General features: G+C 40.5%; 2 protein-coding genes across 3 annotated transcripts in view; both read left to right on the top strand.

Moving 5' to 3' along the window:
• Positions 1-22: 22 nt before the first annotated feature.
• On the top strand, positions 23-5,220 carry larp7 (La ribonucleoprotein 7, transcriptional regulator). 2 transcript variants are annotated; one of them, XM_078275737.1, is made up of 13 exons: positions 23-161; positions 572-786; positions 909-1,009; positions 1,148-1,231; positions 1,539-1,703; positions 1,821-1,923; positions 2,041-2,346; positions 2,558-2,711; positions 2,832-2,974; positions 3,479-3,591; positions 3,873-4,032; positions 4,283-4,374; positions 4,773-5,220. In XM_078275737.1, the coding sequence occupies exons 2-13, from the start codon at positions 585-587 to the stop codon at positions 4,848-4,850; spliced, it is 1,701 nt and encodes a 566-aa protein (XP_078131863.1). In that variant the 5' UTR covers positions 23-161; positions 572-584; the 3' UTR covers positions 4,851-5,220. The 2 variants fall into 2 exon arrangements, with proteins under 2 accessions (XP_078131863.1, XP_078131862.1); XM_078275736.1 differs by having other exon boundaries at positions 555-786.
• A 5,997-nt stretch (positions 5,221-11,217) lies between these two features.
• Positions 11,218-14,092, top strand: part of col25a1 (collagen type XXV alpha 1 chain) — a 143,887-nt gene continuing 141,012 nt past the window's right edge. Inside the window, exons 1-2 of the mRNA XM_078276167.1 lie at positions 11,218-11,535; positions 11,677-11,746. Coding sequence (XP_078132293.1) covers positions 11,239-11,535; positions 11,677-11,746 — 367 coding nt within the window. The 5' untranslated portion in view covers positions 11,218-11,238. The remainder of the gene's footprint in view (positions 11,536-11,676; positions 11,747-14,092) is intronic.

The following is a 14,092-nucleotide window of genomic DNA, read 5'->3' as shown; positions in this document are numbered from 1 at the left end:
GCAGTTTAAACTGCTTGCTCTGATATGACGAATTCATTCTGCGACATCTCACTGGACGAAGTAATGCCGTTTATGTGAAGTTAGCCAGCAAGCTAACTCGCTTTCTCTTATATTTTTGTATGCAGCGCGTCCAACTAGAGTGTTTCATCGTCTCAAATTTGGTGAGTTCTGTAAATTATTATGTCAGTTCAATCTTAAGTGAAGGGTTGGCGGGTTTTGAAAAGCAGTGGCAGTGACCGCAGCATTTTATTTAAAATGTCACTACCCGCGAATTGACATAGCTACTGTAACGTTAATGTTACTAACATCAGCAATTGTTTGCTAAAGGTAGCAAACCGTGGTGAAACGAGTCTTATTCATTTCAATTTTCTTTTTATTCGAACAAATAACTGTGAATTTTACTTTATGTAAAGTCAGGACATAATAACGTTAATCCAGCAACACCACTTCACGTGATTTAGTCCACTGGCATAGTCTTTATATGAAAGTACACGCAAATGAACACACTAACGTTCAGCTTATTTAGCTAACGTTACTGTGCTATTTTATAAAAGTGTGCATGTTACTGCAGTCCTCGGCGCAGGATGATTGACACAGAGAGGGGAGCTGATGATGCTGGTACAGCAGACACCGGCAGTAAGAACAAGGAGACGGAAAAGAAGAAGAGGTCCCGTGTCAAACAGCTGCTGGGTGATGTGAAGAAGCAAGTGGAGTTCTGGTTCGGAGATGTCAACCTTCACAAGGACCGCTTTCTCAAAAAACTCATTGATGAGTCAGAGGACGGATGTAAGGGGCTATCAATAACGCACTACATTCATATCAGCCAGTGAATCATTGAATGCTAGTTTTGACATGAATACATTGGATTTTGTTTTAAACATTGTACTAAAAGGGTTATTTGTTTTCAGATGTTGATATATCTGTGTTGGCGAGCTTCAATCGAATGAAGAGGCTGACAAGTGACACCAAGCTGATTGCGAGAGCGCTGAAAAATTCATCTGTAGTGGAGGTAACTGTGAAGTTAATCTTGTCCATTTCTTTTGAAATGTTTTAATATTTTTGAGGGGTTGTACATGGCTCCAAACAATTGTCAAATGAATGCAATGAACACAAATGTGTTGCGATTTTTTTGTTTTTGTTTTTTCAGGTTAACCTCGAGGGAAATAAAGTAAGGCGTCAGCTTCCGATTGGAGACGTACCAAATGATGTCGACAGCCGCACAGTCTATGTGGTAAAAAGCGTTTTATGTTCTTATTTTAATTAGATTTTCTCTGAAATGTCTGGACTACATTTACAGGAGTGAACAATGTTTTATCTATAGTGCAACATGTTCATTTACTTTGTGTCCATAAAGATTGTCGTTTCCTCGGAATAGGAAATGATGCACCTTACACTGAGCTCTTTTCTGTGGGGAGACTCATAGACGTATTTGCTGGTTAGCTGGCAAACGTTAGATGCCTGTCAGAATGAAGAGAAAACTCTTGGATCATAAAATGAAACATTTCTTTTTTTTATTTCTTTCTTTTTTTTTTTACAAGGAACTTTTGCCCAAGGATGTGACGCACAGCTGGATAGAGAAAGTGTTCACAAAATGTGGGAATGTGGTTTATGTTAGCATCCCCAGATACAAGTCTACTGGCGACACCAAGGGTTTTGCCTTTGTTGAGTTTGAGACGGAGAAACAAGCACAGAAAGCCATAGAGGTGATAACTTTTCTTCTATTTCACCATTTCCTGAAATATCTGATAATTCAGTCAGTCAGCCGGTGTTTGTTTTTGGCAGGAAGAAAACTCATGAAAAGTGTTTGATCTTTGAAACAGATGCTCAACAACCCCCCTGAAGATGCTCCCAGGAAGCCAGGGATTTTCCCCAAGACGAAAAGTAGGAAGACCATCCCTCTGCCAGCTGACAATCCACCATCAGGTACAATGAATTAAAATGCATTTCTTTTACAGCACCGCTTCTCTCTACCACCTATAAACTTGCGGTTGGTGCAGTTTGTTGTATTGATCTCCATGTATTGACATTGATTTGCTACAGGTGAAGAAGAGGAGAAGAGAAAGCGAAAGAAGAAGAAAAAGAAAGAAGGAGCCACAGTACAGACTCCTGCTGAAGAAGCCCAGGAGCAGGCGATGGAAGCAGAGCCGTCGGAGCAAAAGAGGAAGCGCTCAGCAGCGGGCGATTTTGAATCCGGGGTCATCGGCGCACAGAAGACACCGGACAAACTGTCAGAAAAGAAAAGACGACGGTCGCAAACGGCAGAGGGATCTGAAGGTGAAGTACCATCTAAGATAAGGAAGACGAGTGAAAGTGAAGCTGGAGAGAAGAAGGATGTAACAAAGACTAGTAAGTGATCACAGCATCTGCTACTTTTATAATCCAGAAGTAGTACACACATATTTTCTTCCTTCCTATCTATCCCCTTTTTTTATACTGTCGCTCTCTTTGCTTTTTCTTTTCACAAAGTCTAAAAATACACGCAGTCTGATGACAAGTTCTTTACAGCAATGAAACCACAAGTTAGTTGTTGCGTTAACTGTGTTATTCCCCTTTTCAGATCCACCTGCTAAAAGTGACACAGACAGAGGGGTTGAGGAAGGGAAAGAAAACAGAGATGATTCAACAGTTAAAGCAAAGAGGAAGAGAAAAAAGAAACACAAGGAGAAACTGAAAATCGGGGAAGAAGTCATCCCACTCCGGGTTCTATCAAAGTAAGATGCTACATCCCTGTGTCAACAAAGAATGAATAAATAAGTGAAACCCCCTTTCAGAACTAGAAGGACTTTTAACACACTGATGGATATCTTTGTTCCTCTTTTGTCCACGCTAAGGAAAGAGTGGCTGGAGTTGAAGGATGAGTATCTGACCTTGCAGAAGTGCAGCATGAAGTCCCTGAAGAAGTGCATCAATGAGATCGATCACAAGAAGCACAAGAGTCCAATGGAGACAGACAATGAGCCTCAAGATGGAAACGGTGAGTTTTGTCTCCACTAATCATCCCAGGGATTCTGCTTCAGATGGCCTAACTGCAGACTGCCAAAATTGGGGACAAAACACTAATGGTGCCCAGAGGAGTTGCATACACAGTCGACATTGTTACTTGTAGCATTAAAATCCCTGCCCTAAGCAGGAGTGATTTTGGCAATCGTTAGTGAATCACTTTTTGATATTCCCATGTGTTGAAAAGAAAAACATGAGACGATATGATATAAAACAGAGTGGATGCTGACGTTTCCGTAGTACATCGGAAGTAATTGTTCTTGTGGGGAAGATGCGTTTGACATGCAATAACATCCGTGAAGATGACATGAAGGCGGTCAAACCTGTCCGCTCAACAGAGTTTACATCCCAGTATTACTCCAAAAACATAAAATCTTAATAGTTAATAATAACCAGTTGCTGATACTAATGAACATATGCACAAGATGGGTTCACTTTAGTTTAATGAAGTCATGTTGATTTGGGGGTTTTCTTCTAGTTGAGAAGAGTGACAAAAGTGAGAAAGCGTCTAACCAAGGCCCTCAGTTTACCAGTGGTGTCATCATGAAGATTACAGACAGCAAGCCGCTACCGGGGAGGAAGTTCATCAAGGTACAGTATAACTCAGCCCTACTGGCAATTATCATTATCACCTGTATTTGGTTATCAAATAATAAAAAATAGACTAAAAATGGTACCTTTTGATATTTAAGAAAGTTATGATCAACCTCTTCACTGTGCGAGTCTGTTCTTCATTCATTCATTTATTTATTTATCATTACCAAGTGAAGCATATGTGCACAAGACAATTACATGTCATTACACAAAGATCTATAAGATTATTAACCAAAGGTTGTTTTTTTTTGTGCTTGTTGGTGGATTATTTTGTGTAGGATGCTTTGTGCAAAATATCCCCAGTGGCGTACATTGACACTTTGGAAGGAGACGCTGAGGGTCACATCCGCTTTCACACCCCAGAGGACGCTAAAGCCATTAGTGACGCTAGAGCAGAGCTACAGAAAGAACACAGCTGGAAGCTTGAGATCCTCGCAGGTATGACCATTTTATTTCCTTATTTCAAGGTAGAATCCTCTCCAGTTGAGGACAGGATGTGGATGACTGAGTCGGTTTTTCACAATTGACGACGGTGAAAATAATGTATTGGGACGGCGCTCATCAGCTCGTGTCAAGTTCTGTGTATTTTTTTTATATAGGTTTCTTAAGAATTGTTGATTGAATTTCGAGTCATGAGTAATGCTATTAACCTAATGAATCTCTATTCAACACCTTTTTTTTTTTTAAGGTGACCATGAACAAAGGTACTGGCAGAAGATCTTAGTGGACCGCCAAGTCAAACTGAATCGTCCAAGGGAGAAGAAGCGGGGTACAGAGAAGGTGAGATCACGCTTTACATTTTTAAACAGAAAATGACATATACATACGTGTTACTGTGCACAGCAATATGTTATTGATCTTTCCAGTTTGAGTATATAAACGATACGTTTACAGTAAGTTTGTAAGTAATTAAGAACAGTAATTGTAATGCAGACTTTATATACACTGTTTCATATGGTAACATACAGAATGTACAAAGGATGGACAAGATTCGGAGGCATATTTTGCAAACGGCTTACCTTGAATCCAATCCATTTTTGCATATGGACTAATACCTGGAATCATCTTGGCATATAAACCCCCACAGTCAAATACCATCACCACAGTTAAAGCAGTGCCTGCTCCCATTTGCTCCTTTGCTATCGCATCTAATTTCTTATTTCTTTGTCACACTTCAGCTCATATCCAAAGCTGAAAAAATCATCCTTGCCCGGGCCAAGGAGGCTCATAAGCACATCCGTTTCCAAGAAGACTGACAGCTGCTGAAACTTATTTTTTTGACAACCATACATGTTTAACTATGTGGACTTTACATGATGATGAATGCGTACTTAGCTGGAAGAGAACTGAATGAAAACTTGGAACAAGTGTAAACTAGTTAACATGTCTCCTAATTTTTAGTTTGCACTGTAGCGCCCAAGATAATGTGGAATGCTGCTATGCATATAGACAGTTTGGCAACATCTTTTTGATTGCTAACTATTTTCTTTTTAAGCGTCTGTATATGATGTAAATATGATTGAGTTGACAGTTCTCCCAGTTAAGACATGGACAAGTCATGGCATTTCCTTTTGAGGATATTTTACTTTTTGTTTTTTTAATAAAAATGTCATTATTTGAACAGTACAGTATTTATTGCCTGGTATTTATAACACAATTGTGCTTTTTATAAAGTTTGTGTAAGAGGAAAACATTTTTCTCATAACGGGAACAATGGGCATCGACCTTCATGTACTCACTCCCAACTATTACTGTAAATTATTGTAGTTTAGATGGAGTGTTCGCCCCAGATTAAAGGTTAAAACACTGGCTCCAAATTGTGGATTTGCAGATTCTGCAAAGTAAGATGTTTCAGCTTCAAAAATGCTTATATACGCATCATTCATTAATTGTTATGATAGACCACATTTAACTGTCTAACTTGTTTCCCCAACAAAATATTAAATGTCTTCAGTTAAGTAGATTGCATAACACTCAACATGGCTGTGGAGTATCAGTGAGATGCTTATCAGTATAAAAATAGCTGCCATTACATAATCTCAGTACGGTTTATGGCTTTTTATTGGTGTGAAGGCAGAAACTGCTCGAGGTGATGTGTGGCAGCCCCCATCTCGTCATCAGCCTGGTCTCTAGGAAAGCTTAGCTTCTGCTTAAAACCATGCAGCTGAGTATTTGGTGGGGGGGGTCCTGACAAACTTCACCGTCGGCCCAAGTCACCCCTTTGTCAAGAGAGGTAGTCCAGTACGTCCTGGATTCTTCATTCCCATTGGAGATGCATTCCAAGCCGGAAACCTGAGTGGTGGCATCACAGTTGGAATGACAGACTGCAGTCTCATTCAATTTGGGACGAAGGCTACCAGACCAGTCCATCGCTGCTTTACGGACAATGGGGACGCGCCGCGGTATGTCCCAAGTTTTGTAATCCTCCTTCATGGTAGTCGTTGCCTGAAAGGGCTCCTTGCTTTTCTCCATGGTTTGCTTAGATGGCAGGAACGGTTTGGTGCGCTGGCACTTGTGCGCCGTGTAGTCTGCGCGTGTTGTGGAGAGGAAGTTGTTGTGATCTGCCGGTGGACTGGATTTTTTGGTTTTGCCTTGGCCGTGGAACTTGTTTTCAAGGGACCAGGTCTTGAATTGCTGAAAGAATTCCCTGGCTTCATCAGAGAGTTCTTGTTTCATGTCCCTAGCTACCTTTGGCTTCGAGGGCACAGCAGCCTGACCCGGCAGACCTTTGGTTTGGCACACAGGCTTCTCCCTTCGTGTCCTGGGCTGCACTGGATGGGTGACATAATCAAATCTGTAGCTGGTGATGCTTTCAAAAGGTTGTGGTTCATGGGAGTGGCCTTCTTTGGAAGTGTTGTCTGTGGCACCTAATCCTTCGTTGGCTCTCAAGCTGTCAGCCATTTTAAATGGCTTTCGCTTGTTTGCTTTCCATGCTTGGAAATCCTCTGAAAATAAGAAAGTGGATTTGAATCAGGATGTGTATATTTGTTTTCATATTTCTGCAATGTATGACTCTACTGATGTTCAAACTGCTTACTTTGGTACACTGATGTGTAGTCCTCCAACTTGGAAGCCATCTGGTTCGCTACAAGGTGTACATGATTTTGTGGCACGCTGCTGCATCTCTTATCTTTGGGGGGCAAAGATGGCTGTGGGGCCGTTGGGGGATGTTTTATCCATTTTTGGGTCAAATAGTATGATCTGAAACATGTTAATGATGTGAGATTTGCCTTTTTTTTTCGTGCTTTTAAAAAAATCCAGGTAGGGTTTCAAACATCCACAATTCTCTCGATGCTTTGTAAATACAGTGCTAACCTAATTGCTGTCAAAAAAGAAAAGTTTATAATTGGCATCACTCTGCCTCACCCACCAGGAACATTAGTCTTCGCAGTCAAGTTATGTTAGTTTTACTAAAATGTGTCTTGTGAGATAAGACACATTAGACACTTTATATTCTTACCGAATAGTGGTCATGTCGGCACCCGTCCCCTTCAGTGGGTGGTTAGGGTCTTTCTGTGTTGAGCCTGAGATGACGGCCTTGTGGCTGTCTGGGGAAAGAAACCTCTCCTGGTACTCTGTGGTCATGGTGGCCCGTGGCTGGGCTCTCTGAGAGCCGGAGGGCTTCCTGGACATCGAGGCAAGGCAAGTTTACACTTTCACCAACAAGGGAACTGTGCTTTAACCCACATTAGATGTATAAAGGCATCAAGACTAAGTACAATGAAACAAGGCAATGTAAAAAAAAAAATAAAGAATGAGAAGATAAAAAGCTTAAATGGAATAAAACACTCACGGATAGTGTCTAAAAGCACTTAAAAATGTTTTTAAGCATCTAGTTTTACAACCAGCATAAAGCCTTGCAAGAGTAAGCCTGGATCAGACATGTATATAATATAATAAAATAAAATAAAACTGCCACTACAAGTCAGATAATTCCATTGAAAATAGAAGACATTTTGAAAAAATACAAGCAGGTGACTAAGCTAGTATTTTGTGTTTTCTTCATGAAAGGCCAACCAAAATAGCAATATTTCCATAAATAAAACATTAAAAATAGATCAGCTTACTTCATAGATGTGGCTCCTTGGTTACCGTTTTGCTGGCTCATAGTTTTTGGGTGCATCGCTCAGCAGGCGGTGCACCCTGTGCGTTGTTTTTAGGCGTCCTGTAGCGCAGAGTTGTAGCAGCCTGCTCTGTGACTGTGCTGCAGGGCAGACCTACAGCATCTAAATTATTGACCGGAGGAACATGGGGAGTGTGTTGAACGAGTGTACACGCAGCGGCCGAGAGCTTCTAAAAATAAACACCAGTGGATTACTCTCTGATGCTGGCCGGTTGTCAAGGCACTGCGAGTGATGATGCGCTTTTTTTTTTTTTTTTTTGGACGCGCGAGGATTCCAAACCTCCTGTAGTAATGTTTTGAAAAGTATACAAAGTAGTCAATCAGCCTATGCGAGAATATGTTGCTTTAATATGTTTTTCAATTATGTTGCAACGTGACTCGGTCGCGGGTCTCCATCTGTCACTTTGTAGTCAGGTCCGAAAAAAAGAGAGGGATGATGTAAGCACACGCACACACACGCACACGCGGGGAGTAGTGACGTCGTGGGCTCGTTCTCTTAATACATCCATGCGTGAACCACACACGTATGTCGTCATGGGGATTTTGCAAAGCACAAATGTTAAATAATGCATTATTGAACCTACAAGATCAAATGCAATGCTGTGTGTCCACTAGATGGCGTCCTAAGCCAGAATACGTATTGAGATGCTATTAGGTCCACAATAGAAAATAACAATTTACTTTTGGAGTATTTTTTCTTTGGCAGGTACATTTAAAGAGAATTAAAAGAATTTTTTTTAAATAAATGTTTAATAACCTATTGTTGCAATCTGACGTCAAATAAGAATTGGGCTTGAGTTAAACCATATATTTTATGGGTTACAACCACAGTTGTAAACTGGTCTTTAATTTGCACCTACATCAGCATAAAACCAGAAGAGAAATAAGAGATGTGACAGGAGAGGTCAAGAAACCATATGCCTGTACAGTGGACCTGCCCTCATCTTAAGAAATAAACTAAACCAGCCTTATATATAAAACATGATTTAGCAAAATACATATAAATATAGTCAGCAGACAATAATCATGAAAAGAACAGCAAGGAAAGTCAACCTGTCTAGTTATCAATCTTTTTAGATTGACATTTCAGTATGTTGTACTGATGTTCAGTACTCTTTGGTTACTCTAAACCTTAGTCATAACACTGAGTATTTAGTGTTTCTTTTAGAACTATATTGTTGACAGGGTGGAAAAGTCTCTGAAGCAGCATTTGGGCTGCCAGCGGCAACAGATTTTCAGTTGCAGGGGAACATCGGATATATTAGCCACCTAGTAAATGAATAAATTAATTATTGGATTTATTTAGCAAAACAGGGCTGAACACAACCTTGATTACCAGTCTACCTGTTCAAAGTACCTGTACATCAAATGCACGCTAGTATCATTGGGTCACATTCATACAATTAACATAGTCAAAGTGAAATAAGTATTGGACATGCTGTCCATCTGTAGTTTTTACTGGCTGATTAGCCCTGTGCTCAGGTGGAGGTTGGGAACTGACTCAATCTACCAAAAACCCTAACATGTGCTGCTAAACTAAGCTAACAGGAGATTGAAGGAGATGCCAAACAGGCCTAATCAGGTAAGATAACCAATATCACCTGTGTGCATTTACCATCTCCAAATATCTTGGATTGTTCTCTCACTGTACGAAGCATTATTGGTATACATCTGCACTCCAAGCCTGCAGATTATGCAACAAAACAATAACCTCAGTGGCTTATTTTCAATGTCTATTAATTAATTTTAAGTGCTTTAGGATTGCTTTTGTTAATTTGCGTCTGACGCAGCAATACATTAGTTCTCCTGAATGGATGTGTGTGTACTCCAAGTTTAGGAATGTAGAACTGTTAAGAGCTAATTTATTAATCTAATTATTGTAGAATATACTTTATAAAAGAGACAAAAACTGCCCATATAAATGATCAGTCAAATCCACATTGATAACTCAGACCTCGACTGTGCACTCCACTCACATCCTTCAGTCTTTCTGAGTGAAGATCGCTTTTCACAGAGAAACCTTAAAATGCAAAAAGGCTGGAAAGTGGAACCCCAGAATAAAAAGTCAGGAGTCTGGGGAGGTTTATGGATATTTTAAGTCCTTTCCCATTAAGATTTACTGACTGCACACATGTATGAAAAATGACTTCTCTATTCAGCGTCACTCAAAATAAATGTTGCCATCTTGGAAACTGATGAGCAGTGCAGAGGGATAGATGTTGATATTGCTGTTCATTAACTCCAAACTAGCTCAGAATTCAAATTGCGTCCTTAAGTACTGTTGCAGAGGGAACCATATTTGTACTGATGATTATCTGAGACCCGTAAATATATTAGATTATCACTGTGCCATTTAGACATGGTCGTGTACTAGAGTTGATGAAAAGCGCAAATATATTTAGACTCATTCTTCACTACTGTCAGTATTTGAGATTGGAACCCTGCAGGAATTTCGTAGGACCATCTGGCAGGGGGACTTTTACCACCATTTCCTAGTTTTTTTTCTTCCAGTATCATGTCCTGTGAATCACTGATGATTTGTGTACGTTACTGCTACAGTGTTTACCAAATCCACGAAATACATATATAGACGGGACTCAGACTGCGGGGTCGCTAAACGCCAGCATCTCTGCTCCAGCGCTGCTGGGCATTCTCCGTGGCTCTCGTCTCTCTGAATGATGTCCACTGAACACAAGCGATCAATAAGATGTGCTCTTGTCTCATGTTTGACAGTATAGCAAGTGCCTCTAGCCACCCAACCCATAGAAAGACAGCTTTTAGATTTCCGTGCGTTTTTACGCAGCGCCATGGCCACAACAATGACTTAACGTTACCATACATTAACTTGCTGAACATACAGTTCTTCAATTTTAAACAACATACAAATCCCATGCATGATTTATTATATTTGCTGTCTTGCAGTGCCCTTACAGTAAAACATATGATTTACAAAATGCAACTAATTGCCTCTTTACGCAGCGTTCTGTTGGAGATCTGACAGGAATACACTATAACTGCACTTTATGTCAACTAATGGCAATTGTACTCGACTGTAGGAGCGCAAAAGAAGCGGGTCATAAATTATGTTAATCAGTCAAGGCAGATTGGAGGCGTGTTGTTGCCGTAATGAGGGGGGGGGCATGCCTGCACCGTGGAAAAGCTCCGAGTGGCAATGCTGAGTCCACTACACGCGCGCTGCCTTCGATTCCCCCAGCCTCTCTTTCTACTTCATTGTGCATAATAGCAATTCCCTCTGCAGCAGGCTACTGTGCACAGGGCTCAGTGCAACAAGTTTTCAGGAGCCGTCAGTACAGGTAGACTTGATTTTGGCTGGAGCGGAGTGGCGCTCCACTCATCCTTCTGCCGCTGTCACCACAAGTCACTCTACGTAAACGCCGCGTCGTAGGCACACACACACAAACACGCACGCACACTGCACAGAACAGAACAGTGTGCCATAAATTCGTGACTCTGCGCCAGATGCAGTTCGCTCCCAACAAGCGCGTGTAGGTGTAGTTAATATGGAGATCGCGGAGGCAAGAGGAGCATCTAAGTGCGTGGAAAAAATGGAGAAAGAAGTGGCGCCTCAGAAGCGACAACATTGCGGCACAACAGTGCTGAACATTATCTCGTCTTTATGCTCAGTGGCGTCCATCGCCTTTTGCATTCTTCTGAGCATTAACACAGCTGATTTGAAGAACCGGGTTGTGGATTTGGAGAGTGGGAATGACGAGCACATCTTGATCCGTGCCCCTGGCTACTCCATGGATCATTTTAATTCATTGATTGAACAAAGAGTGGATGAGCTCCTCTCACAGGTAAGATTGACTCTTGCACTTGCTTTTGCTAATTGTTTGTACGCTTTTACTTGTCCTTAAACTGACACAACCCCAATAGCCTACTTTTATTGCAAGCATCATGTGCATATGAATGAAAATGGCATTCTTTTACAATTTCAGCGCTCCTATGAACATTTTGTCAAGATTCGGACTGCCAGACAAGCAGGACCTGAATGCAGCTGCCCTCCAGGTAAATTAAACTACTTTTCCCATAATGCATTCTGGACATGTGGTAGTCTGCAGGTGTGTGAGGTGTTGGGTTTTAAGCCTGCTTGTGTTTGACTCATACCAAAGTTGATGTTAGAATGAATGGAAGCCTTCTGAATCAGGTCATCAGTTTATTTCATTGAATCTGATGCCATGTGACAGTTTGCCTGGATAGTGTTGATAGTTTGGGGGGGGGGTGTCTGCTGTGAAGGATGCAGACAGCTGACTGGCCATTACACTTAACAGAAAGAAAGGTATTTAACAGCGACCTATACATAGAAGTGCTGAGAGATTGTTTGACTTGTGTGATGTTGTCTGCTCACTTTTCCAAGGTTGAAATTCACATTTCCCACCAGTAGATGGAAACATTTATTCCTTCAGTGTGGGTCAGCATTCTGATCATTTTGGGAGGCAGTCGAGGTCAGGCTAGTCAGTGCATCAGTGTGGGAGATGTTGCTTGAGGATGTTTGGAGGCAATGCTGCACAATTTGAGCTGTAAAATCAGTTTGTCTGACTTTTAAATCATACTATGACATTTACTATTGTGCATCACTGGCAGAAGTTGTTGGGAGAAATCAGTCAATGCTGCTTCTCAATATGTGATTGACAGGTCCAGTAAGAATGAGAAAATCAAGAGGAAATTTGTGTGTGTATGTATATATATATATATATATATATATATATATATATATATATATATATATATATATATATATATATATATATATATTTTAAACTGCATGCTTTTTTAACAATATGGATGCAAAATTTCCACTGCACAAGCGTGTATCCAATTGTGATGTAAAATTCAGATGGCTCAGGTGCAGTTCAAAATTCCAATAAGTCAATTAAGACTTAAGGGCTGTGGACATTAAAGTCTTGCATCTCCATTTATTGTATCTTATAGAATTTTCAATCTGGTGTAGGTCAAAGGAATAGCATCTGTTGAATGAAAACCATGCATCTCCAATGTTGATGATTTTAAATTTGTCAGATAAACTAAAGGATTTATTGTTCCTTAATGGGTTGAGAAAACTTTTCCACTTATGCTAAATAAACCATTTAGAAAATCTGAAAACAGGGATGTTTTCCTTAACCCACGAACAGTTCAAATGTCAGACACACTTGTTTTTCATGGGACACATTCATATGGTAATTTCTTTAAGATATTTATATTTGAAAAATGTGCTCCTCTTCATGATTAGGGCTGTTTTTCATGTCCACAATTCTTTAAAAAAAAAGTCTGCCACTGACAGTCCCCAGTTCCCAGAATACCAAAGTCTTGTCAAACAGGATCCTCAGCCTCTCTCAATTCAGTTAAAAGGAGTCCATGAAATCAAAATGAAGAGTACTGTCTTGCCTTTGTAAATAACACGTCACTGTGCATTGGCAGTGAATCGTGCTCTCAATGAGGCACATGTGAACATTACTGTTGTTTCTGGTAGACTGCTGCAGCCTGTGTAACTGCACTGGGTAGGCTACATGCTGCAGGAAACTGACATGTTTTCACAACTTTTGAAAGTCCGATGCAGAGGGACTTGTCCGTATGACAGCCTCAGTCAACTCCAGCTGGGAATGTAATACATTAAGTGTGAACATACTGTAGGTGACCTCTCTGGAAAGGGCATGGCTGTGACATTGTGCAGAGTAGCCTTTGCGGTTTAGATTTTTGGATGGGCAATCCAGGTGGCGGAAAGCATCTGTGCTGCAGGACTGAAGTGTCCTTGGGCAGGATGCTAAATCCTTACAAAGGCCAGGGACGGTTCTGTTGTTGACCCTGATCTCTCTGTTGGTGGGGCGGGGGGTACACACATATAGCAACACAATTAAAGCATTAGTATCATAATCAGACATAGGTGAAAGAAGAAACAAGACTTGTGAAAGAAATGAATGCAAAATATTTTTTTTTTTAGTTTTCAAAAGTGGTTTATCAATTGCGAATGAGTCATCTGCTGAGTGGAAATGCCTGAATTAATGAGCCACAAGTACTGAAAGTATTAACCATAATGAGACTCTCACAATCATGCTGCTCTCTGTTCTCAATCCCTATCATATGTCTGCTATTTGTTTTTCTTCCACCACATCTCTGTAAAGGGCAGAAATAAAACAATGAAAACATTTCACATCAAATGAAGCGCGACGATGCTAAAACCAAGGCGGCAGTGAGCTCCATCTTGGAAACTGGCACTCAAATGCTTTATGTCCAGCACTTATTCCAATTTTCTTTATGTTTTAACTATGGTTACATAGAAACACATACATCATTAGTATACTTTGAATTATATAGTGTATTTAATATTGTAACGTTCATGCAGCGTAAGTGTATTAT

This window comes from Sander vitreus, chromosome 19 (genome assembly GCF_031162955.1).
Source record: "Sander vitreus isolate 19-12246 chromosome 19, sanVit1, whole genome shotgun sequence".
NCBI classification, from domain to species: Eukaryota; Metazoa; Chordata; class Actinopteri; order Perciformes; family Percidae; genus Sander; species Sander vitreus.
Note: the sequence above shows the minus strand (reverse complement) of the source record. Positions and strands in the feature narration are given on the sequence as shown.

Coding starts and splice junctions, on each gene's coding strand:
- larp7 (XM_078275736.1), top strand. CDS start 120: ATGCAGCGCGTCCAACTAGAGTGTTTCATCGTCTCAAATTTG. Junction 1,232..1,538: donor ACAGCCGCACAGTCTATGTG/GTAAAAAGCGTT, acceptor TTTTTTTACAAG/GAACTTTTGCCCAAGGATGT. Junction 2,975..3,478: donor TGAGCCTCAAGATGGAAACG/GTGAGTTTTGTC, acceptor GTTTTCTTCTAG/TTGAGAAGAGTGACAAAAGT.